Source organism: Chelonoidis abingdonii, chromosome 3 (assembly GCF_003597395.2).
Source record: "Chelonoidis abingdonii isolate Lonesome George chromosome 3, CheloAbing_2.0, whole genome shotgun sequence".
Classification (NCBI taxonomy): Eukaryota; Metazoa; Chordata; order Testudines; family Testudinidae; genus Chelonoidis; species Chelonoidis abingdonii.
The window spans coordinates 158272726-158299999 of NC_133771.1; the positions used below are offsets into that span (position 1 = coordinate 158272726).

General features: G+C 41.3%; 1 protein-coding gene across 5 annotated transcripts in view; it reads right to left on the reverse strand.

The window, feature by feature from the left end:
* The window catches only part of KIF6 (kinesin family member 6), a 322989-nt gene that overhangs the window by 275200 nt on the left and 20515 nt on the right, over positions 1–27274 (reverse strand). For 4 of the 5 annotated variants that reach the window (XM_075064272.1, XM_032790187.2, XM_032790186.2 and 1 more), the window contains 2 exons: positions 14291–14438; positions 608–717 (listed from right to left, as the gene is read on the reverse strand). In XM_075064272.1, the coding sequence (XP_074920373.1) occupies positions 608–717; positions 14291–14438 (258 nt within the window). The remainder of the gene's footprint in view (positions 1–607; positions 718–14290; positions 14439–27274) is intronic. The other variant, XM_075064273.1, reaches the window with a different exon arrangement.

Consider the following 27274-nt stretch of genomic DNA (forward strand, 5'->3'; position numbering starts at 1 on the left):
AAATGGGTTTTGTTAAGGTCTGTACTCAGCTCAGGCAAATGTTAATAATGTATTAAATATTTCATCAGCAGAAACTGTACTTTGATGATCATCTGTTCTGAAAAACGGTACTGTGTTTTGGAATCCCTCTTGGCCTTTATCGCCTTTACTATCACATTACATTCCACAAGGTCCAGCATTTAAAAAATAATTACTCCTGAAGGAAAAGGCGCATAACTGAAATAGGTTTCTGTGTACTAATTTCGAGGAATGCTGCCCTGTTCTATATGTCTTGTCACTCCTATAGCATAGGATGAAATGGATGAATTGTCACAAGGAAGAACAATTACTCCCTTCTCCTTTCTTGTACTGGCTCCTGTGAACCTTTCCCGTACAATAATATCAGTCTCGTACATGTTCACCTTCAATTATTCTTATCCATTTTTCACAATGTCTAAACATACAAAATAGAATAATGGAAGCTTTTGAAAAAGTTGATAAAAATGAACTATTTTGAGTTAATTAAGTTGGAGGTCAGTATCATACAGTTTTGAAGGAAATCAAGGAAACAGGGCATCTGAAAGTGATATTTTTATCCCTGCTGATTCTTTGTAGTTTTGTTACTCACGGCAAATCTTCCAATCTGGAGGCTTCATGTCTTGGGTCCAACAGATCATAACCACATTCATTGTAGATTTCCAAGTAGGAAACATGGGTTGTGTACACTTTGCTGCTGTCCTGAATAGGAAAGAAAATTAAAAGGGCTATAAATAGCAGCCAAAGCCCTAGGGCAGATGGACAAATTTATCACTATAGCTTCCATGCTGCTTCCTCACCCTCTCTCTCATTCTTTTGCTGGATATGTTTTACATTTTCAATTCGTGATACTTTCAAGTCTGTCCATTGCCATGTGCATGAAGACTTAAAAAAATAAAAAAGACCTATGCCCATGATTAGAAGCAAGTTCAGGCTGTTTTTTTTAATTGGTTCCATATATCTAAAAAAGTCTGCATACACTTAGAATGCGGCAACTTGGTTACAGAATTGTGTAACATACCATTTTTCACTTCTCTGACAAAAAAACATGTTACCATAAGGAGGTATACTTTCATATTATGGATTAAGAGATGATCCCTAAAAAAAAATAATCAAAGATTTACTTCATTTTAGAAACTCCCGTGGCACATTGCTTTCCATGTTCTTCACCAAAATACCTAAACACTGCATATGCTGTCTGCTATCCTTTGTAGCCCTACTTTCTTTCTGTATGTATTCTGTATTGCCATAATGTAAAATAATCCAACTGGTCTCTGCAGACAGAATTCTCTCCTCCCCCAAAGCCAAAGCCAAAGCCAAACAATGTAAACCTCAAAATAATGAACTGCAATTTCCAAAGTAAAAGTGAATTAATTGATTTCATTGGACGAAATCACTGGGAAAGCACTCCTTATCACACTTACAGAGGCAGTTTTCTAATACAATGTGCTAATTTTATTTCAAAGGCTATCGTGAGACATGAACCTTTCATTGTCACTGCATAAAATATTTCCAGGATGAGATTTTTATTGATCATGACAGAAGAGTGTTTCAGAGAAAACTGTTTTAAAAGACACATTATGGGCAGATGAAAAAAAAATCTGTATTATGTAATCATGGAGCTATGTAGATTGTAAGGGGAATTTCTGAATAAGAAAGTAAAAGAAGCTATTAGAAATTGAGAGATCAATTTTCTACTTGGTCTATTCATAAGGAGCCTGTTGTGCCATTATGGGCCTGAGCTGCCCAGAGACCAGTGCAAGTTAGAGATGCAAGTTTAAGAGCAGCTCTAACTTACATCACTGGAGTAAGATTCCCTGAGCACAAAGTCACTCTGCTCTATCATGCCCCCTAGCTTTCTTAGACTCAAGGTGAGAAGAGGTGCTGCTGGTTTAAGAAGCAGTTATGACACCTCTGCCAGCTTTACAGCAACAGAGGATTCTTCTACAAAGGATGAATTCTCCTCTGACCATTAGTAGGTACTTTAAGGCAATTTTGGATCATTTACACGGTGCAAATGGACTTGGCACCCTGGCAAATCTGGCTTTGAATGATTAAAATGGTCCTGTTTTTGTCTTTTCACTTAATTTTTTTCTTTTTTAATATTGTTATTTTCCAGTGATGTTTTACTAGCATGAAAAATGAGACAGGGATTGGGATTGAGATTCCAATTTACACAGGTAATAAATCGCCCCCAACAGAGGTAATTTGCATCATGGAAAGAATGGACGGTAAAGCAGATGTCACTTATTATGGGTGTAATTCACTTGCATCCAGGGGCCTGTGAAAACCCTTTATGTCAGTTGAGTGCCCACCGTTTGAGCTTAGGTGTGTGTGGATGGAATTCACCTGCCATCATGCAAGGGTCACCTGAGCCTCTGGTGTACCACAGATGGTTTTGGGGGGCATGCTGGCAGGACCGGCGCTAGCGTTTTTAGCGCCCTAGGCTCACGGTCATTTCACCGCCCCGCGCGCTGGTCCCGCGACTCCGGTGGAGCTGCCGCAGTTGTGCCTGCAGAGGGTCCGCTGGTCCGCGGCTCCGGTGGAGCTGCCGCAGGCATGTCTGCAGGAGGCCCACCGGAGCCGTGGGAGCAGCGGACCGTCTGCAGGAATGCCTGCGGCAGCTCCACTGTAACTGTGGGACCAGGGGACCCTCCGCAGGTACGACTGCGGCAGGTCCACCGGAGCCGCCTGCCACCCCCCCGTGGCAAAATGCCGCCCTCCAATAATCCTGGCACCCTAGGCGATTGCCTAGGCCACCTAAATGGAAGCGCCGGCCCTGCATGCTGGGAAGAGACCACTAGACAGGCACTTACATGAATTTAATTGAAGAATCAACACATAGCTACAGGCATAGCAGTAACTCTTTCAATCCACGGAGCTGCAGGCCTTTGCTGCATAGTGCTGTAGCCATATGGTTTATCACTTGGTTCAGTGTATTACATTATCCTCCCTATTCCTCCTGAACCACTACTTAGAGCCACACACAAGCCCATTTACTCAAGCTTTGAATGTGGAGAAGTGAATTTCACCTTGTATTAATGAGATTCTTCACTACAGAGTTGACTGTATCCCTATTTGAAAAGCTAATTGCTCTTTGCAGACGTCTGCATACCAATACCTGTTTTACAAAGAAAATGCCTTAACAGAAACATGCCATGCACTGCTAAACACTTATGATGCCTCTGGGCCTCAACAGGAACCTTGGAGGTTTTAAAGAACAAGTTGGACAAACATCTGTCAGGGATGGTCCAGGTTTACATAGTCCTGCCTCAGAGCAGGGGGCTGAATTTGATGATTTCTCAACATCACTTCCAGCCCTATACTTCTAGGATTCTGTCTCTCTCCACCATCTCCAATCCTGCTAAACTACATTTCCTCTAATGATACTTCACCTTGCTTCTGAGTCTACCTCATGAACCAAGAGGGAAGTTGACATTTCACCATAAAACATAGTAAAGAAACAATAACAAATATATTTGTATAATATATTTTAAATATATTTAAATATACTTTCGACTAGTGTATGAATATATGGAAATTTCCCCCATGTCAGCCTTTTTTGAAACGGCCCGCTATAAAAGACAAGAGGAAATAAGAGAAGGTATGGAAAGAGACAAAGATGAAAGGAAGAAGAAACAAGAAGAGATAAAGGAGGAAAGTAAAACACACACACAAATTTAAAAGTGGCCAATCTGAGAGCAGAGAGGGAGCAGTGTCCCTAAATGTGCGGCTATTTAATACTAGGAAGCGCCAGTCACTTTAAATGCCCTAAACAAGTCTGAAAAATCAAATGTTCTTGCATGCACTCTTGATAGAACTAAATATGCAAATACTACAAATCAGATGGTTATTTCTTCATCCTACATTGTTATTTAATCAGCACAGTACCAGACAGAGGAAGACAAAATCTAGTCTCAAGGAATTATTCTAGGGGCTCCATCTTATACACCCTTACTCATGTAGGTGTTCATGTGACTAAAATCTTCTCTTATGAATAAGGATCGGTAGGTACAGCTCTAAATACAGTACAAACATAACATGGAATGGCTGACCAGACGATAACCAGGATACGACAGTAAGCTGTCAAATGATCAGCTTACCTATTTTCACGTCATAAACAGATAAGTAAGAGTTAACAGAACAGAAGTACTTCATATCTCTTTTGCCTGTAAAGGGTTAACAAGATCAGTGAGCCTGGCTGTCACCTGAACAGAGGACCAATCAGGGGACAGGATACTTTCAAATCTTGAGGGAGGGAAATTTTGTGTGTGCTGTTAGTTTTTGGTTGTTGTTCTCTCTGGGTGCTCAGAGGGACCAGACGTGCAACCAGGTTTCTCTCCAATCTCTCCGATACAGGCTCTTATAAGTTCAGAATAGTGAGCACTAGGTAGATAAGGCGAGTTAGGCTTATGTTTGTTTTCTTTATTTGCAAATGTGATTTGGCTAGCAGGAGTTCAAAGTGTATTTGGCTTGGAAGGGATTTTAACTGGTACTTATAGACTTAGCGGTTGGTTTGAGTGTAAATTTCCCAGTGTGCTATAACTGAAGGACCCTTGTACCTATATCTCATTTTAATTCTACAAAGATAAATTTTTACTAGTTTTTTCTCCTTCGTTTGAATTAAGATAAAGTTTCTGGGTGTTTAAGACCTGAATTTTTTATATTTATACTGGGGTTGGAGGACCCAGACCAGGGCGGCTGGATTCACCAGCGATTTGGGGGGAGAAAGGAGGTAAGGGAGAGGGAAGGCTAATTATAGCTCTGTTGTTAGATACTTCTCTTCAGGCTGAGTCGGAGGGGAGAGGAAGTAAGTGAGAAGAGTAAGTGTCTCCTCTCTGTTTTGTGATTCAAGGAGTTTGAATACAGTAATCTTCCAGGAAAAAAACCCAGGGCAGGGAAGCCTGGGAGCAGGTACTGGGGAAAGGGTTTACTTTCCTTGTGTTAAGGTCCAGAGGATCTGGGTCTTGGGGTTCCCCGGGCAAGGTTTTAGGGGGGACCAGAGTGTACCAGGCACTGGAATTCCTGGTTGGTGGCAGCGCTACAAGTACTAAGCTGGTAATTGAGCTTAGAGGAATTCTTGCTGGTACCCCATCTTTTGGACACTAAGGTTCAGAGTGGGGAATTATACCATGACAACATATATTTCATTTTCACATTTGCACAAAGTTGCTAAATTAAAGAAATAAAGTTTAATTCAGTCATGGACCTTATGGAGTAAAGAGGGACAAAGAACACATGAAGTCAGACAGACAATACACAACTTTTATTTTCTTAGTTTTCCCTCACATGGTTGATGGAGTGGCAGAATGAATGAGTTATATTGGTTCAGAATTAATATTACAGCATATAAACAAAATTTCATTTCTCTTTTGGGGAACACTGATATAAAATTGCCAAGAATATTTAATTTATTTTTCTCTTATACAGATGTAATGAGTGACTATCAACGTCACTCTCTGTCACAACTTAGAAACCTGACAGTAATACTTATCTCCTCACTGATTTTGTTTCTGTCCAATGGGAAAGTAGATCATTTTTCTGTGTTTTGGTTGAAGTGAAAACTAACTTTCAGCAGCAGTTCTTACACTTTTGATGTCAAGGACCACTTCATAAGATCCTTCGATGGCCTCCCCGCAATCCCCTACCTTATCCATGGCAACAGTGCTTGGTTCTCAAACTTGTTCCCTTCTGTGGATCAACAAAAATAATTCCTATTTAAGAGTCACTGACTTAAAAAAAACTTGGAACACATAATTTTAATTTCTTATCTAAACCATATAATAACTTTTCCAACTAAATCATTTTAGTTAAGATGGGAGAATGAAAAAGCAAGTTTTAAGCCACTCAAGATTTTTCTAGACTGTTTGTGCATGTCCAATGACGCACACAGGTGTTGGGACACTAATCTCCTTTTTTAAGGAGAAAAAATTCACCCAGATGAATAGGGTCCATACAATGCCCATTGCAACATTTAAGTCCCACAATGGCCCTCCTCTGTGAGAGGGGAGGAACAGGCTGAGCAGCCATGCAGGATTGGAGGGGCAGTGTACTCTTTGCTTCTCACAGAGTGAGGCTTTATGCCAGGCCCAAGAAGGCTAGCATAGTTGGGGGAGGAGCTACTGAATCAACATTTATGAAGTTACACAGGTCCTGTGACAGGGTGCTGATCAGGAACTGCTGAGCAAGCCCTCTGTCACTCCAGCTCCAAGTAAGGGAGGTGAATTGGAGCTGACTAGAGGAACCTGAGACTGATTGGCAGAGCTGCTAGCCTGATTAGCCTGGGGCTATATACAGGCACAGAGGAAGGAAGGAAGGAAGCAAGCAAGGGGAGAGGAGAAGCCAGAGAGTGGAAGGAGAGGGGTAGCTCTCCTCTCCTGACTGCAAGAATGAGATGCCCCTAAGGCTGGGACCCCCAGCAATATGTGGTGAGAGGTGGTGAGTTTGCACTGTGTAAATAAACTGCACTGGAGACTGCTGAGCCAGGAGGTCTCTGAGTGATTTTTGGAACAGAGCAGAGGGAGGACTGAGGAGGGCCTGCTACACCCTGTTACACGTGGGGGTTTGTCCAGGATCCTGAGCCAGAGTAAGAGTTCAGCAGCCCAGAGATGGAGGAGACCCTGCAGTGGTTGGTAAAGCAGCAGAAAAAAATGCAAAAGACTATGCAAGGTTTTCAGCAAGCCCACCAAGTAGAGAGGCATGCCTTGATTACCTGGCACGCCGAGCAGCAAAGGAGCCTGCAGGACTTTACATGGGAACAAACCAGCATTCAACAGCAGCTCCTGCAGAGGATGGTGAGCCCTATTCGGGGGGGATGACCCATTGGCACCTGGCCAAGGACTATGTAAAATGAGCCACTTGCGTTCCTCTGCATGTTTGAGTGGAAGCCATGGGACCTGGATGGAATAGGGCAACCTGGGCCTTGAGACTGGCTCCCTACCTCTCTGAAGAAGCTCAAGTAGCCTACATGGCCCTCAGAGAAGAGCAGACCAGGAACTACAATGTGGTTCAGGAGGCCATCCTAGATCAGGTGGGGCTGTCTTCAGACAAATATCAGCAGAAGTTCCATTCAGCAAGGTGAACAGGAGGTTTGTGGCCCTGGATGTTTGCCCAGAGGTTGATGGACTGGGTCACCCGCTGGTTGGGACCCAGCATCCAGACAGTGGGGGAGATAATGGATGTGTTGGTACTAGAAAAGTTTTTACAGAGCCTCCCTGAGAACATACAGGAATGGGTTAGGCATCATCAACCAAACACGGTGGAGGGGGACCACGAAACTGACTGAGGAATACGTGGAGGCTGACTTACCCAGGAAAGAGGGGTGGCCCTACAAGGACAGAGTCTGAGAGAAAGCCCAGAAAACCCCTGACCAGAAAGGGCCTGGAGCAGAAGAGGCTTGAAGGGCTCCTCCGGAGGGCCTGACCAATGACTTGCTGGCAGTGCGGGCAACCAGGACATAAAAAAGGAGTGTGAGTTCTGCAGCTGGACTGACGCTGGAGGGAAGGGGAAGAGGGTGAAATTCCCCACCATACCTGTGATGATGGGAAGAGTACCCCGGGGGGCTTGGTAGACACGGCCTCAGCCTGCTTGCTTATCCAGTAGCGGCTAGTAAAGCCACACTGGCTGATTCCTAGAGCCAGGATGGACCTTGAGTGTGTCCATGAGGATACAAGACTCTGCCCTCTTGCCCAGGTGCTCCTCAAGGTCCGGGACAAGTTTCAGTGGAAATGGGTCAGAGTAGTCGAAGGGCTGCTGTACCCAAAGGTGGTGGGCACAGACTGGGAACCCTTCCCAGGAGGGACAGGAGGTGGTGGGAGGAAGCCCACAGTGGGGAAAAGGGGAGGTCCCCCAAAGAAGAGGGTGGAACCATCTAAGCCACAAAGCCTTGGTAAGGAGGGAGACTAATTTCCTCCTGAGAATGAGGTACAAACCCTTAAACAACAAAGCCTGAGGGGGAAAGGGAACAGGGAAGGAGAAGCATCCAGCCCAGGACCCTTACCAGAGGAGAAAGGCCCAATGGCGCTCCCTTCAAGGTGACCCAAGGAGAAGGGACACAGGCCCCTTGTGCTGGGCTTGCAGAATTGGAAGCCCTGGGTGTCCAGAGGAAGATAAAGATCAACCCTGAAACCCTGCCAGAAGGGAAAGAGGAGAAAGACGGGGAGACACCCATGGAGGTGCGAATGGTGTGAAGACCTGTGAGTAGCGGTAGACCTATGGGGGCATCAACCCCCTACACAATGTAACTTCTGCAGGTGGGGGATATGGGAACCTCACAAGGAAAACCCCAAGAGTCACCAGAAGGTAGAAGGAGAACTCTCCCACACTGCCCCATCCGGTAGAGAGAAGAGAGGATGGGCACGAATGAACTTGGCGGTTCAGTAAGGGGCGGTGTGGAGGAGGTATGTGACAGGTGCTGACCAGGAACTGCTGAGGTGAATTGGAGCTAACTAGAGGAAGCTGAGACAGATTGGCAGAGCTGGAACAGCTGCCAGCCTGATTAGCCTGGGGCTATATGTAGGCACAGAGGAAAGAAGGACGCAAAGGGGGTGGGAGGAGAAACCAGAGAGTGGAAGGAGAGGGGTAGCTCTCCCCTCCAGGCTACAAGAAAGAGAAGCCCCTAAGGTTGGGACCTCCAGCAATATGTGGTGAGAGGTAGTGGGTTTGCACGGTGTAAATAAACTGCACTGCTGACTGCTGAGCCGGAAGTTCTCTGAGTGATTGTTGAGCAGAGCACAGGCAGGACCAAGGGGAGCCCTGATACGCCCTGTTACAGGTCCAAAACTCATCCTAGGCTGGAATAGTAGCAACTCCACATTGCAAGCCTGCATATTGGATGAATTGGCCCTCTAGCAGGGTCTTGAAATCTATTTCCACCAACACATGCTTAGTTCCCTGCAAAAAGACTGAATATTCATACTTTGTGAAGAGAGGTATGAATTTCACACTAAAAAAATTAGGAAGCCCCCTTCAGAACTGCCACAGGGAGACTCAAGAGCTTCAGCCATTATTGACATCATTCATGTTCCTCAGTTAATCAGTGAACATTTTCATTATACTATATACATAGCATTTCAAATTTTAACTCCTCTGTAAAAATGTATGCAAGGCTGATCTATGGCATAAAAGGTCAGACAAGATTTAAAAAAAAAGTACCAAAATTAACAAGAATTAAATTTGGCAACTTTTTCTTACTAAAATACAAACAGGTGGCATAATGCCTTTGGCTATGGAGGCAAGTTTCCAACTTTCTTTGGTCACAAGTGAAATATATTGCAAGGCTTCCAGCTTAGTGATTTCCCACAAACCCACCATTAACAAATGGAGTATTTTGCATAATTCATAAGTGCCTGTGTTTCTTCATCTGTAACACTGCTCTACAGCCAAAATGCTTCTGAAATAAATGTAGTCAAACTTTACTAATTCTGGGTCACTGAGAACGAAAATGATGCTTAAAATTGTTGATTGGCTCTAGTCTAGCTGTTGGGCTCCAGACTACAGCAGTGGAATCTCCTGGCAGGTGATGTTAGGGTTTCCATGTTCCGTGACCGTCAAAAGGATCTTGTCCCATTCTTCTTCATGGAAGGTGATCTTGTAGCCTGCAACAACATCGATGGTGTGATGGCAGCCCTCAACATCGTTCACGATCCAGATGAGTGGAGACTGTTCATTGATTCATCGAAGACGAGTCTTAAAGCTGTTTTGCTGCATAATGGCAATGTTTTGCCATCAATTCCAGTTGGTCATGCAGTCCATATGAAGGAAACCTATGACAACATGAAACAACTTTTGAGGTGCATAAACTATGACCAACATCAGTGGCAGCTTTGTGGCGATTTGAAGGTTGTTGCTCTCTTGCTTGGTCTGCAGACTGGATACACAAAGTACTGCTGTTTTCTCTGTGAATGGGATAGTCGTGCAAGAGATTCCCACTACATCAAGAAAGATTGGCCACTCCGACAGTCATTGGAGCCTGGGAGGAAAAGTGTTCAGCATCCACCACTTGTTGAATCAAGGAAGATTTTGTTACCACCCTTACACATCAAGCTGGGTCTGATGAAGAACTTTGTCAAGGCCGTTGACAAAACACAAGCAGCTTTCAAGTACCTCCGTGGAAAATTTCCAAGGTTAAGTGAAGCTAAGATAAAGGAAGGTGTCTTTGTTGGTCCTCAGATTCGTGAACTTCTTCGAGATGATGCATTTGACCATGCACTGCGTGGCAAGGAAAAGACGGCATGGAAAGCCTTCCAGTTAGTGGCAATAAATTTTCTCGGAAACAACAAGGCAGACAACTACAGGTTGTTGGTGGAAAACCTCCTCAAGGCATACAAAAGCCTTGGTTGCAACATGTCACTAAAGATACATTTTTTGCACTCTCATCTAGATTTTTTTCCACCGAACTGCGGAGCAGTGAGCGACGAGCACGGCGAGCGATTTCACCAGGACATTGCAACAATGGAGAAACGCTATCAGGGCAAATGGAGCCCATCAATGCTTGCAGACTATTGCTGGACAGTGACAAGAGATGCTCCATTTAATGAATACAAGAGACAAGCCAAGAAGCGCCGAGTAGACACTGAATAGGACTAAACTATGTACATAATAGTTTTTTGCCTTTTGTTTCATAATAAATTTTATTTATATAACCCTTTTGCTGATTTTTAAAGTGTTACATAAACAGGACAGGTGAAATATTATCATGTAAAGCAACCATAAACACATGAAAAGACCTAGGTTTACAATTTATGATTAAAACTCTACTATCTACACAATATACATAGACATAAAATGTAAAAACTTAAATATCTTAGAAACAGTAGCCAATCAGTTGTTTTAATTGTCATATTTGAATTCAGCACATCAAAATACATAATAAATACCACATTTTATCTCTGAAGCAGACGACTTCTCAAAAACTGTAGACCAGTGTAACATGCAGAAAATGGTGCTTAACCTCCTTTGTAAAGCAGTTTAAGATCTAGAGATGAAAAGTAGTATAGAAGAACTAAATACTGGCAAGAATTATTAGACATATCAATTGTACTCAATAATTAAGACTGAGTAGTGTTTTTGCACTTAAAAGCAACGACTCAACCTCTATGTATGAAAAATACAGCATTTAGTCTCCCCCAAAATTACAGCACTTACTTTTTAAATATAGAATGATATTTCTATGAATTTACAAGTAAATCACTTACATAATTTAGGAGTTAAAATTAATTTTAATATGGCTTCTTTAAAAAAAAAGTAGACATTACTGTCAGACTGTTGTTGTTGTTGAATGAACTTAACAACAGAACAAGGCAGATGCATCAAACCTCCCATGTCGTTCAAACTCACTCAAATCTTGTGCATACACTACAATGGAAGATTTTTAATTATGGGCAGATGAATGAGCCTGTTATTCTTCATAAATGAATGTTTCTTCTTCAGCAGAGGATGAAGAATAATGCTCTTTTACAGAGCATTCCACAAGAACTGTCCACATGCATGTGCAGAGGAAAGCCGCGAGTGAAGGAGGCAGAGGAAAATTAGGGTATACACACACTCCAGCTTCTTTGTGATGCACTAGGAAAAACAAAGCAGCTGTAAACCCAGCTGGACTGGCAAGTATGCTGTCGCTGCCATGCACTGCTCCCTTGTGCATAAGTAGCCAAGTGTACTGGTGAAACTGGCCATAAAATTTAAATTTTTAAAAAATTGTTTAAGGTTAAGATCTTAAAATCACTGAAAATATCACTTGGTAACATTCTTTGCATTTCTTGTTTAGTGATGCTATATGAAATTTTAAATTTAGAAACCCATGTATACTAGTAGAAAATACTACATTAAGATTAAATGACAGTTGAAAGTACATATACTTTATAGAGTATATTTACTGTGATTGCAAACTCCTCAGGGTGTGGGCTGCCCTTGTGTTATGGTTGTACAGAGCCTAGTAGAGTGGGAGTCTGCTACCTGATTAAAAACACTAGTTGCTACCACAATACAAATAATAAATAACACTATAAATAGTTTACATTGACACATTACATGGATGTTGTACTTAATCCCAAAAGAACACATTATAAACCCAGGAAATTCAGTTAAGGTTAAACTTAAAAGAAATCCAAACAGAAATGCACAGTTAGGGCACCCAAACAACCTTAACTTCACTCTGCAGTGACACTATGCAAAACCATATGATTAAGTTTTTGTGACTGCAGATTATATTTTGCTGATTTTTAAAGACATATTAGATTGCTTCTTTTTGTCCCTTCATGTTGTCTCTACAGGGCTACGGTAATGTTACTTGGGTGGCCCAACCAATTTTCAATAACTTGACATGGCTAGATTTCTTTTAAATTTAACCTTAACTCTGAATTAACTGGATTTATAAACACTAGGTTTTCAAATAACTACAACATTTCTGTAATGTATTTTACCTTAACTATTTAATATGTGCTCTCACATGTAACTCCATCTTAATGTAGTTTTTGTCTGAGAATTATTGTCCTGAGGGGCAGCCTCTGCTCAGGAAAAACTCAGAAATGGAGTAACAGGTAAGGTTACAAAAAGGAGTAGAGTAGGCAGGGCCGGAGCTACCATTTAGGCAGCCTAGGCAATCGCCTAGGGCGCCAGGATTATTGAGGGGGTGGCATTTTGCCAGGGGGGCAGCAGACGGCTCTGGTGGACCTACCACAGGCATGCCTGCGGAGGGTCCCTTTGTCCACGGCTCTGGTGTAGCTGCCGCAGTCATGCCTGCGGAGGGTCGGCTGCTCCTGCGGCTCCGGTGGACCTCCCGCAGGCATGCCTGCAGCAGCTCCACCAGAGCCACGGACCAACGGACCCTCTGCAGGAATGCCTACGGCAGCTCCACTGGAGCCGCGGGAACAGAGCAGGGGGCGGCGAAATGGCCGTGTGCCTAGGGCACGAGAAACTCTGGCGCCGGTCCTGAGAGTAGGAGTGGTGAATCAGAAGGAGACTCCAAAGTAAGGGCACAGGGAAGAGATGGAGAAATTGTGTAAACCTTTCATTATTTAATATTAACCACTTTTTGTCTTACACTGAAACCAAATCCATGGTCTCTTCACACAAAGAACTTCCACTAGCTTCAATAGAAGTGCTACATGTGGAACATCTGCAAAACTGCCCCTATGAGTACAATTTACTACCTTTGAAAGTATTCTACAGACAATTTTTAACTAGTCTTTTAGGTCTAGATACCTTTTAAAGCAGATCTAAAGACACTATTAAAAAGTTAAATATGTAACAGATGGCATACAAGTGCATCATGAGAAAAACGCATTATGGGCAAAAACTTTCATCACATCTTTTTACTATTTACAGTTTTACTTGTTCATGTGGCATACATGTGTAGCTATGCCGAGAAACTTGCATAATGTCTGCCCACTCTATGCCAAACTTCAGTCAGTGAATGAGCCTCTTACTCATATTAGCATGTATATTACATATATATTTAAAGTTAAAGAAGAGACACACATACAAAAAGAATTATTGTGGTTTGGATGTCTTTGCTTTTGAAAAATTAAACTGGCTGAGATATTGAAATTTGAAACTATTTTCCCACAATATTTTATTAAATAGTTGTGATTATGGATCTGTGATATTTAAGTGGTCATACTATACCGTGACCATGCAATTAACATGGATTAGTACAATCTAGTAAAATAATCTTGTTAAATAACCTGATTTTTTTTTAAAGACTGTCAATAAAGTTTATCCAGGAAAATCAAGTTGTATTATGAATTTTACAAATACTGTACTGCATAAAGTTAATATTATGAGCTTCACTCAAACATACAAAAAGCAAGGTAGTTCAAATGATGGGTGAAAATACTGGTTGATGGTCAATCTTCTATTTGGTCTTCTTGGCCTAATGTTATATAGGATTATGAATTTTCATATTTCATCTGTGCATTGCAACTCTTATCATAGGCATAATACAGTTGGTGCTGTCACAGCCAAATATTTGATCAAACATCACCCTGGGCAAGCCTGAATGTGGTACTCTCAAAAAATAAGAAATTGGAATAATTCCAATAGTGTCCACTATTTTTCAATGCCTAGCCACAACCTGGTCATCTACCACTCATGCTGACTTTATGGTAAGGCTAGTGTCAGACTAGATTTCACCGCTAATATGCATTTCTTTTGTTTGGTGGGTTTAAGTTAGGACTTATTGTAGCATTACCACTAAGATTGTTTCCTGTGATTCAATGCAGTATTAGTAAATCAGACTTTTTTTTAAAGAAAATGAAAGGACAAAGATCTGTACCTTCTCCAACTGCTGAAAAATGTAAGACAGAGTCCTGGGAATGATGCCCCGATCACTATAACGCTCTGCTCCCCCAGTGATGGTAAAAGTCTTGCCACTGCCCGTCTGTCCATATGCAAAGATAGTGCCATTATATCCTGCTAGAGCACTAAAAAATGAAGGAATAGATAACACACGTTGCATGCAGTACCTTTTCCATGGTTATCTCTTATAGCTTTATCAAGAACATGATCCAATGCCCATTGTAATTAATGGGAATGTATCAGCTGTCTTCGGTGAGCATTTGGATCAGGCTCTAACAAATTTATTTTAGATCAGACGGAGTTTCAAGATTTTCATGACCTGAATAGAAAGCAATCATGTTCTGACTCATTCCATAATTAAATATCAGAGTTACCATTAGATTCTAACAAAGTTTATTATTATGTACATACTTTTAGTGTGCCTGTCACCATAGTATATAAGTGCAAATGAAAAGTTGGTAATGGGCTATAGAGAATCTTTAATCTCTAATCCATCCTGAATCCAGTCGCTTGGTGGTGACTAAAATAGGCAGCACATGATAGCCATTCAATAGCCTATGTGAAGTAAGTTTGATGGTCCCAGTCCAGTTTCTAGTGAAAAAGTGCAAATCACAAAAAAACACAACCATCTCTGTTAATCTTGTTGACGGTCTCAGCAGGGAAGCCAAAACGCCAATTGTCCTCTTATCCTTAGACGGGGTCCCACAAAGTCAGGGCTAAAGCACATTGAGGTGCCAATGTGTTTAAAGATCCCATTGCTGCTGTCCGTACTGTGCTTTATATGTGCATAAATAAGAAACAAAAGCCTCCAGAAATATCAATCTGCACTTTTAATGAGTGCTTACCACAGAGACTGGTCTTTTAAAAAAAATGTTGGAAGGTTATCAGAAAAATTAAATTCATGATCTGGTAGCCCAGTAGCATAGCATCAGTTTGGGAGCAAGCTAGATGCCTTGCTGGCTATACTGTGAGGCAATTAAGACAGTTTTACTGCCATGGAAGGGAAGGGAACCCATGAAATAATGTGGAGGCACTGAAGTGTCCCACTCATCATAACTCAGTCCTCCACAGGTGGCCTGAGATACCTGGGTTTTCCTCATGCTCCTTACAACATCCACATATTTGGAAGGCTCAGCTTACTCTCCCCACTTCTCCCCAACTGAACAATGTATAGGAAATTCCATAAATTGGAATTCAGTGTCAAACCCATTAATATTTCTAATAATGCTCATCATTATGGTATCTCCCCATATACAGCACAAGATGGTCCTTTGTTTTTACAAGTTTCTCTTGAGCAAACTAATCTAGATATAAAAGCAGATACAGTGACACATATGGACACTCTCTTAGGGAAAGTAAGTATGTCCAAAACTTTGGGGAAACAGTAACGAAACAGAAAACAGTTAACAGATTCTATTCCACTCAGGTTCTTATACTGTGTCATTCACCAGGGTATCTTAGTACCTTCCAGAAGTGCATTGTGACATGACTAGCAGTAGTCATGTGTCGGGATCTCTTTTTCCCTTCCTTTCCCCATGGAGGAAACTGTGTGGATTTTTTTTTAAAATTGCTTATGTTATTTATTTTTATGAGTGAAGAGTAGGTCAATTTTGCAATTGGAATGAAAAGTGATGACTGTTGTGGTGGTCCATGGATCCTAAGGGAGTTCTTTCCACAGTCTTGAACTGGCTACAAAGAAGGCTCTTGTCTCCTGCATAAATGAAAGTTAGCATTATCATAGACCAGGGGTAGGCAATCTATGGCAAGCTGATTTTCAGTGGCACTCACGCTGCCTGGGTCCTGGCCACCAGTCCTGGGGGGCTCTTCATTTTAATTTAATTTTAAATGAAGCTTCTTAAACATTTTTAAAATATTATTTACTTTACATACAACAATAATTTAGTTATATATTATAGGCTTATAGAAAGAGACCTTCTAAAAATGTTAAATTGTATTACTGGCATGCAAAACCTTAAATTAGAGTGAATAAATGAAGACTCAGCACACCACTCTAAAAGGTTGTGATAGACAGTTTTATTGTGCCAGAGGAGCAGACTTCTTGATGATGGTCCTCATTCTGGAACTTTAGGCAATCTTTAAGGTAAGCCTGGGCTCAGACCCTTAAAAATCTTGAAGATAAGGACTGAAACTTGAATTCGACACAGTATTTTAGGGGAACTCAGTGAAGTGAGATGACAACGGACCTTGCATACTTCCAGAACCCTGTGTTGCTGTGGAGGTGCACTGCTGAACTCTGTACTAATTGTAATTTACCCTGGAATTACTGTTTCATGCTCAAGTAGACTGCACTGCTGTTGTCCCACTAAGGGGTAGTCAAGGCACATATTAATAAGGCTGGATCACCTTTTGAAAAGTTAGGATGCATTCTCCTAGGTAAATGTAGATGATAGAATGTGAACAGTGCTATGTGAGAGTTTAGGTTAGTGATGAATCCAAGAGCCCAGTGATGGCACACAGTCTCCTAGTTAGCTGTCAGTGGCAGAACACATCACTCATGAATCCAGGAACATTCCCAAACTGCAAAATGATTTGACCGGGAGACTGCACTGTGGCTGGAAACTCGTCTGCCAACCACAATAACTTCTGTCATATTTGACTATAACTTCAACCAACTGTTCTTCATCCATAAATTGATTTTTGATCAAGCACTGGACAATCATGAGGACAGTGATATTGCTGTATATTGTGAAGGACAGATGGAGCTGTGTGTCATCCCAGTTCCGTGATCAACTGAGACATTTTTTATTAATGAATTTAGATCTTTTACATGATGAGAGTATGTATTTGAAGGTTTCTGGTCTTGGCTTTGTTTGCAGAGAGAGACAGTTTTAATGCAACGAACAAAGAGCATTCCCTTTACCTATGGTAGTCTGGATTTCATTACTGATAAGGAGCTATAGTTTGATGGAACTATTTGTACATGAAAATATGGCTAATGGTTTTTTTATTAATACATGGCAAACATTCCTTCACTACTTACCAGCAGAGATTCATACTTTTTGTTAAATAAGACCTTGAGGAGGGAATGTCTGAGATATAAATACAAGTTTTGGTTATTTGCCTAGACCTCCCTGAGATAATATATACGTAGGTATATAGATGTATGTATTATGCTTTTCTTTTCTTAATTTCATGTATACATTTTTAAAATCTGTATTGATTTTACTGGGTATGTTAGTTATAGGTTTTATTTGTCCAAGTTTACCTTGGGGGTAAAGACTTAAGACTATTTTTGCCATTTTTAACTTCATTTCAGATTAATTATGGTAAACTGCCCCAGAATATTCCTGGAAAACAAGTACTTTGCTACCTGCTGTATATCAGCTCCTATATTCTATAGTGATAAGATATAAATACCCAAGGCAGAAATTATGGTCATTACTTTGTATTTTCACTTTTCTGTAAAAAAGATAATTGGAAACAATCACCCAAAAGTAGTTAAAAATAGAAACTGGGTAAGTATTCAGCCTACTTTTTACTACAATATTCATATGACCAATTGAACTAGGACTCAACATTTGACAGGACAGATTAAAAAATCTCTGGATTCAGGAATACAAAATTCCTCTTTTTCCTTTCAGCAACTGTAGTTTATAAAGACTTGCCCTAGATTTATACATCTCATAAACTGTTTTTCCACAATTCAAACTCCTCTTACAATAAATTCAAAGGGAGCAATAAAAGGGATAAATTAATTAGGGAAGAATTATCCTCCTGATAAGATTTATCAGACCCCAAAAGTAGATTAAATTTATTTAGTCTAAAGACCCTACCAACCTCGCATAACGGAAAAAGGGCAAAAATATCCTTGTGCATTTTTTGTTTACAGATAAAGTGATAAGCCAAGACAAGAAAAATGTTTCTTTCTTGTCTAAGAGGAAGGGACCATGTATAGATAGGCTGCTGGTCTGGCACCATGAGAGATGCAAAGGGTCTCCAACTTAATGAAGCTTATTTGAAAATCTGAGAGATTGCCAAATTGCTCAGTTTAATCCACTACACTAGGATATCAAAGAAAAACAAACAGAAGTATATTGACAGCAACTACAGCCAACATCTGCTCCTAATGACCAAAAATACCCCATGAAGTCAGAGAATAGCTGGATTTTAGCTTCCAGATGTTAAAAAGCCAATACAAACAGCATCAAGATTAGAAAATGCCCGATCCATCTACTCTAGGAATTTGCAGAGTACCTATCAACACGGTATCTGAGTGCACAATACAATAATGGTGAATCACAGAGCTGCCCTTAAGTGAATCTGCTTCTTGCCTCTTCTAGGTTTGGGATCTTACTGATCTTCCTTCCTTTCCTGTTCTTCTTCACAGTTGTTGTAGTTCCATAACTTCCGTTATTGTGCTGAGGCGTCTGCAAAAAGGTGTAATTTGCAGTGCATTCTGAATATGGTCACACTTAGCCTTATAGTGTCCCCTGGTGTCTTTTTTCTCCTGGGGGAATTATGCACCACTGCACATGCACAGAATTTATGTACCCCATAAATTTCTTTGCTTCCCCACAGAAAAATGACTTTCGGATGGGGAAGCAGAGGGAAGCCACAAGAGCAGTCATATGACCCTCCCCAACAGTATGTTTTGGGTGCCCAGGGCAGCCGGCAGAGAGGTAAATCACTGTGGGGCAGGGGGCAGAACTGAGGAAGACCGGCTGATGACTCCTACCCTGTGCCAGACTCAGCTACTAGTCCCAGCTGGGCGGGAGAGGACGGGACTTCCTCTTCTTCTTTCCCTGCATGGCATGTCAGACCCATCCCCAGATTTCTCCCCCAGCTGTAGAAAGCTCTGCAAACATCCCCCCGCCTCCCACTTGCACTTTCTGAACCCATCACTCCTCAGCTGCAGAGAGAGGGATCACTTTACAGGGAGCTGCTCCCCCATCTGCCCAACCCCCATGCATTCAGACCCCCTCAAACCCAGACCCTCCCGCTGAGCATCACGCCCTTCCCCTCCAGAACCCACCTGACGAGCCCCACTCCCTCTGCACCTGGACCACGCCAACGAGCACCCGGATCCCCACCCCACCGAGCCCCAACCAGATGCACCTGGATCCCCATCCCACTGAGCCCCAGTCCACCAGCATCTGGATCCCTCCCACTGATCTCCCCAGAAATCCCTGGCTAAGCTCTAACCCCACACACTCAGACTTGCCCACTGAGCCTCAACTACCTTTCACCGGAACCCCCAGGCAGAGTCCCATTACCTGTTGCACCCAGAATCCCCCAACAAGCCCCTCCCTGTGCATCCAGGTCCCCCTTGCACCTGGAAGTGATAATGTGCATACAAAACCTTGGTACACTCAAATATGTGAGTAACAGTCAAGGACATTTCTGAAAATGTGGCCAATTATTTCTCTGCATTATTTAAGATCTATAAGGAACTATAGGATATAGGTCTAATTTTGCTAACCCATACTCCTGCTAAATAAGGACTATTGAAATTGATGAGACTGCAGTGTAATTTGGCAATGAATCTGACCTAGTAATTGTTAACATAATAAATGCTACTTAGGGATCAAACTTGATCTTTGTTCATTTAAAAACGCTGTATCTTCATTTTCAAAGTAAAAATCAATTCCCAAATTGCTTACTTAACCTGCATTTTGTTTCAGTTTGTTCTTCAGAGAGCAAATTCTAAATTTAAACTGTAGTTGTATAAGCTTGTATATGGGCACTTAGAAGATGGGCAAAATAAATGGTTATTTGCTGAACATGGAATACTTGAAAAGCCCAAGGTATGAAATTTATTTTTTCAACATTAAGGTACACAATTTATTTAGTTAAAGAAAAATAGGTAAGAGGGAGAATGCTTCTCTAAACATTTCAGCAGTACTGTGCCAGTCAGTGTACAACTTTCTAAAGAAAAGAAGACCACACTTAGTGTTAGTGCAGGTGAAAGGTCTTTGTATGTAAACAATGCACTCTACGCCCATGCTCTGACTCAGGTCTAACCCCAAACCCCCTTCTGCCCACACAAAAATCAGTTCGACTCAGATCAGCAAGCACTCAGAATCCAGGTCCCAGGACCTACTAATGGTGCTGAGTCAGAGCGTGAGTCCTGCTGGAACTCTGAATTAAGTCCTGCCATTTTAGCAGTGTGGATATAGGTCAGAAGGTCTGCGTACTGCAGTATGAACATGTTAACTTGGGTCTGTGGATGCTACTGGGTAGCAAGGCACCTAAAAGGTAGATGTTGAAATATTTAGTCCTTTTGTGGGTCTATCCCTAAAAAGTAACCACAACATCTCATTCAACTTCAAAGGTGGTGGCTGTGGATGGACTCTGCAACCCAAAAATGTGGTAGTGTTATTTGGGAAGGGGGCACAGCCAAGATGGATTTTCTTAGAAGTTCCACCAGAGGGACTCCTGAAGATCTCAGCCACAAATTAAAGCTGTCTCCAAAAGAAGTAGAAACATCAAGGGAAAACAGTAGGGAAACATCAAAAGACCTCCCTTGGAGCGAATATCCGATTTTGCAGGAAGCTAGGCTAGCACAGGGACATGTAACGTGCATCTCCTGGCATTAACTTCAATTATTCTAGCCCTCAAAGCTTTGTCTAGATAATTAATCCTGAACTAGATAGACTGGCCTCGTTATCAACTGAAATTTCACTTAGATTTTGAAATACTCATATGTGGAGAACAGACATAAGTAGTATTTCTTCACAGTTACATTCACACCTTCCAAATTTTAAAGTGGCATCAGAATCACCAGAAAACCCTGCATGTTTTTCTCTTGGGCAGTTGAGCTTTGGCATGGTTAAAAAGATGCTTTGTTCAATGAATTGTCTCTTAACTAGTTCAAACAAAACACATCAAAGACACATTATCCAAGAGATGAGGTCTTGCTGAAATGATCTTTAGTGAGTTTATGAAATGTTGCATGACTTCATGTTCAGAAGCTCATGGACTAATTCCAGGCAGATTGGCTGGGATGTTTCTGAAGAGATCTATCTCCAGTATACTTTAACAAAATTACTGATGTTTATGATTTTCCAAGTTTTTGGAGGGCCATCTCTCCTTAATAATAAATATCAAGTTCAGAACAACAAAGTCTACAGAAAATGAAAAATATTGTAAAATGGGATGACCTAAATATGTATAAATTTGTAAATTTCTCTATTTCCAAGCAGTCTTTTTTATGATAAGATAAATTTTACTTGCAGGCTAAAATGTAATAGCATTTATTTGTAGAATTGAGAGATACATTTCTTTTGATTTATATAAGAACAGAAAACACTGTTTTATTCACCAAAGACCAAATCCTGCAGTCCTCACTCAAGCAAAGTTCCCACTGATTTCAATAGGAATTTTATCTGTATAAGGTTTTGGCTCCTATTTAATTCAACTAAACAAATGCAGACAGTGGTCATGACAAAGGACTTTATAACAATTACTCAGCAAACAAATGAAGCATTAATTTGATTTTGCTTCTATTGCTAAACACAACCCACTTAAATTTCTCTTTTGCAATCTCATTTAGAATATGGAACAGTATTCATTTCTTGTCATTATTCTAGATTGAGCACTCTGGGGCAAGGACTTTATTATTTATGTATAGATTCATATGCCAGAAGGAAGCATTGTGATCATCCAATCTGACCTCCTATATAACACAGTCCATAGAACATCCACAAAATATTTCCCAGAGAATATATTTTAGAAAAACATCCAATATGTTTGTAAAAGGCTATCACAATGTGGTCCTCTACATCAGTGATGCCCACTCTCATAATTTTATGAGGAGTCTCATATGATTGGTGTTTTCTTTGAAGCCCTAGTTCCAAGAATACAGTGACTATATGAAACTATCAGCTTTAATTAAAAAAAAAAAAGTTTCTAGGCCTCATGGTTACAGAGAAAAAGCTTGGAAATGTGACCTAAGTGCCTCCTAAAGACTCAGAACCAAAAGAAATCAAAACATATATTTTCTTTAATATGTCATGATTTTTAGATGTTTGGGTTTGGCAACAGTAAAAATAATAATTTTGTTTGTCAGAGCTGTATAACAATTAATTTCGCATCACAGAATATACATTTAATTTACATTGAAAATCTATTTAGGCCGGGGGTGGGACCCCGGGCCCAAAGGGCCGTTTTAAGCCAGACCATGAGCATGCGGCTCGGCCACACTCCGGCCGTGGCACTTGGTCGGGGGCAGCATCAGTGGCTCGGCCCCACTCTGCCTGGGGCACTGGGTCGGGGCTGTACCATGTGGCTTGGCCCTGCTCCAGCCATGGCATTGGGTCAGGGGCAGCATCAGCGGCTCAGTCCCGCTCTGGCCGGGGCGCTGGATGGGGGCTGTACCACGTGGCTTGGCCCCGCTCTAGCTGGGGCTCTGGGTCGCGGCTGTAGCACTTGGCTCGACTCTGCTCTGGCCGGGGCGCTGGGTTGGGGCTGTACCACGTGGCTTGACCCCACTCTGACTGCGGCACTCAGTCGGGGCTGCACCATGTGGGTTGGCCCCACTCCGGCCAGGGTGCTGGGTTGGGGGCTGCACCATGCAGCTCAGCCCCACTCCGGCGCTATGGCTGGGGCGCTGGGTCAGGAGCCGGACCACGCAGCTCGGACCCGCTCTGGCTAGGACGCTGGGTTGGGGGCTGGACCACGTGGCTTGGCCCTACTCCGGCTGGGGCACTGGGTCAGGGACCGGACCACGCAGCTCGGACCCACTCTGGCTAGGATGCTGGGTCAGGGGCCGGACCATGCAGCTTGGCCCTGCTACAGCGCTTCAGCTGGGGCGCAGGATCGGGGTCCTGAAAGCTGCGGCATGGCTCTGCTCCGGCTCCTACGCATGCCAAAGGGAGCTGCAGGGCAGGCTTGCGGATGGGGCAGCGCGCAGAGCAGCCTAGCTGCACCTCCGCATAGGAACCGGAGAAGGGACATGTCACTGCCTCTGGAAGCCGCTTGAAGTAAGCGTCGCTTGGAGCCTGCACCCCCTGAGCCTCTCCCCATGCCCCAACCCTGATCCCCCTCTTGCTCTCCAAACCCCTATATCCCAGCCCGGAGCACCCTCCTGCACCCCAAACCTCTCATCCCCAGCCCCACCCCAGAGCCTGCGCCCCTAGCCGGAACCTGCACCCCTTCCCACACTCCCGCTCCAGCCCTGATCCCCCTCCCTCCCTCCGAACCCCTTGGTCCCAGCCCAGAGCACCATTCTACACCCCAAACTCCTCATCCCCAGACCCACCCCAGAACCCACACCCCCTCCCGCACCCAACCCCAATTTTGTGAGCATTCATGGCCTGCCATACATTTTCTATTCCCCGATGTGGCCCTCAGGCCAAAAAGTCTCCCCACCCCAACTTAGTCACATGATATGATGTGAACCCATATTATATGTCTGTATTTAATACAAAAACAAAAAAGTGCCATTAATACTTTTTGTTTTATGGTTCCTACATAAATTATTTGAAATGTTATATACAGTGTGTGTGTGTGTGTACATAAATTTTTTATATATAAACACACACAATACTGTGTTTGGTTTTGATAATTTAAGACTGCTTGTTTTTATCAGATTAGGAGAAAGGCCATTATAAAGCAAACCATTGGCTCAAGGAACCATCATGGTTATCCAATGAACACTTTAAAGAGCTAAATAAATGTTTATGAACTAAGCAGCTCAGCTGTAAAGAGTTCATACCATCCAACAATCCAAAGTTGCAGAAAATAATAACAAATATTCATCATGGATATAAGACTTTGGAAAAAAAATAGTACCAATAAAGCAATTCAGGAGGGGACATTGTTAGCATGAATACACCCATTTTATTGGATTAGCAGCCTGAGTTTCAGCCAAATAACTTCCTAATCCCCAGTAATTATTTTAGCATAGGCACATGTCTATGTTGTCCTATTACTCAGTTTATTAAGTCACAGGAATGTGTGATATCATTTCTAGGCTAATGACTTACCTCTTTTATAAATGAATCTATTTTTCTTGTTACATTTTACCAATGGAATGACATCCTTGCCTTCTGATTAACTGTATAAGCCACTACAGCTGACTTTTGGAATCCTAGCAATTCTTATTTGACTTGACAAAATGAGTCAGCAACGTTTTTTGGTATAAAAAGGGTACAGACTGCCTTCACTCTACTATGCACAATTGAAGTAACAGTTTTTCCAAGGTATGTGACAAATTATGCACACATACATGGGATCGGCATCAAAATTAATGAAATTACCATAATCATATTGATGTTTATACTCATTCAGGTCCCAGGAAGCCTGGAAGCATTGACTAGTGACCTGAAGACAGGACCAGAAGCCAGGAGTTATGAGTTTTAGTCCCAGCTCTGACACTGGCTCCCTCCATGGCTATGGACAAATCTCCATCTCTGACTCAGTAGTCAGTAATTGAGATATTACTTACAATATTTGCCACAAAATGGTGTTCAGGTCATCAGCCACGGTCTGGAAAATGCTTTGAGGAAGAAAATCACTAAACTACTAATTATCATTAAACAAGAGTCTGAGTCAAAGCTCATTAAACTCAATGGAAGTCTTTTCAGTGACTTCCTCGGGGTTTGGATAAAGTAAAAAATGTATGAAGTATAAGAATGTATTAGCACACTAGACACTTTGATAGTCAAGTATTTTAACCATACCACAGTAATTAAACATATCTGTATATCAGAAGTTCTTTTGCTATATTTACAGCACTACTAATACATATCCTCGTGATACATATTGAGTATCAACCACTAATTTGAAAAACCATGTAGAATTTAACACTTACTTTTTTCTGAGGATGAGATACAAGATACAGGCAGCAGGGTTTTTTTAGTTCTAACTATATTGAATTACATTTTCAAATACATATTCTACCTTAAACATAAAAATTAGTAAGTTTTTACCTGTGTACATTATCAGATGAAGAAAAATGTACTGTACTTGCAAGTTTCTACATTTGGTAAATTTCATCTTTAAAATATAATAGAATGTCAACTTGTGTTTAATTTTATATGCAGAACTGTAGAACATGAAAAATAGATTACAACATTTATAAAGTAAATGATCCTCAGCTAGACCAACTGTTCACACATTTCACTCAACTTTTGGCAAGTAACCTGAATACGGCTCATTGCTGTGCATTGTATATATATTTTCTCTAAAATAGAAACTTTTGACTTGAAAAAAAATGAGCTACAATATCCTAACTTTTCTGATTTTTAGTTCATAAGAGTTGTTGTAAAAACACATTTTTGAGAAAACATTTTTATGGGAACAAAGGTTTAATATTTTAAAAATCACTTATCAATTATAGAGTAGCTACTATTTTTTTAAAAAAAAATCTCTGTTGAGAAAAATTCAGCAATTGTTGACACCAAAAGATCAGTACAAAAAGACTAATTACCAATACTGGAAGATTAAAATAAATGCTGTGCATACAATAGCATATTGATTTATGAAAGGGACGAAAACTATCCTCTCCAGTTAGGGACTAATCTGAATAATTTATTCAAAGATCAGCAAGGTTGTGTATACATTTTTTTCTTTTACAATGTTTTCCAAATCTCATATAAACCCTTTATCAATTTCTTTTCTTTTCTTAGTGTCTTGATATTACGGTGATGGGTTATAATACTAATTAGCAATAATAATGACTATTTCTTACCATACATACTTCTAAATTATTTCATTAAAGGTCTCAATTTAGATACCTGTACAGAAAATAGCTGTCATACATATTACTGTATTTGTGGTAGATCAACTGATTTATCTCATTGCCACCTTCAATCCCTTTATTTGGGAAATATGCGCAACAAATGTTTAGAATCATAGATTATTAGGGTTGGAAGGGACCTCAGGAGATCATCTAGTCCAACCCCCTGCTCAAAGCAGGACCAATCCCCAAATGGCCCCCTCAAGGATTGAACACAGGACCCTGGGTTTAGCACACCAATGCTCAAACCACTGAGCTATCCCTCCCCACAACTTAACTCAAGTTAAACAACTATACAGGGTAGACAATTTCTGGAGGTCTTCTAGAATATAGCTTAGTAACTTCCTCTTCGAAATTTAAAGGGTTACTATAAAGAGCAGGTTAGAATCCAATAACAGCAAACAGTAAAAATACACTTTCTCTTTCTTGAAAGCAGATTGAGGTTGTTTTATTGTGGCTGTTTTTATGACTACATTTTGTTCTAATTTATGATGAGCATTTTCTCTATCTTAAGTTTAAAGACACAGAAATGTATTTTTGCTTCTTATGCTCATTGTTAGAGAGAGTGCAGGGACTCTTGAGCCTGAACTCTGATGAGAACATTCTGAGCTAGCTCTGCTGTTAGATTTAACTTTGTTAAGGAATACAACAAACTGGCTCTCTGAACTGCAATATTTCAACTATAAGATCTGTCTCAGATTCTTCTGTGAAAACAAACAAAAAAACCACTCCCAATTAAAAACTCCTCACTTAGGTCCCACTCTTGGGAAGTGATGAGTAAAGTCTTCTCCTATTAACTTCAATTTTCTTTTGCTTGACTTCAGTAGGAGGCAGGAGTGATTGGCAACTTTATCCCATTGAGCCCTTGAAGAGGATTTTTTCAGGCAGTACTCTTCCAAGAATAAACATGGCATCATTCTTCAAAAGTAGAGGTCTATGGGCACAAAATTCAGTGTATCATATAGGACTTTAAAAGGCTGTATCATGAAGTCTAGAACAGGTGCATGTATGTTTAAATTAGTAAAGAATGTAGGAATTGGTTACTATTGAAAGACCACAGCAGAGTTTATTGAGAAAATGAAAATCCATGTAATTGATACTGAACACAATGTTGCAAGCTCACATAGAGATGATTACAGAAATATTGATCACAAAGACCTAGTAATAGGATCAGTGAGTTTGATTTGAACATAAGGTTTATTGATCTTACAGCATTTTGTGTTTGTTAGTTTACAGAAATACTGGCCCTTCCAGATGCTT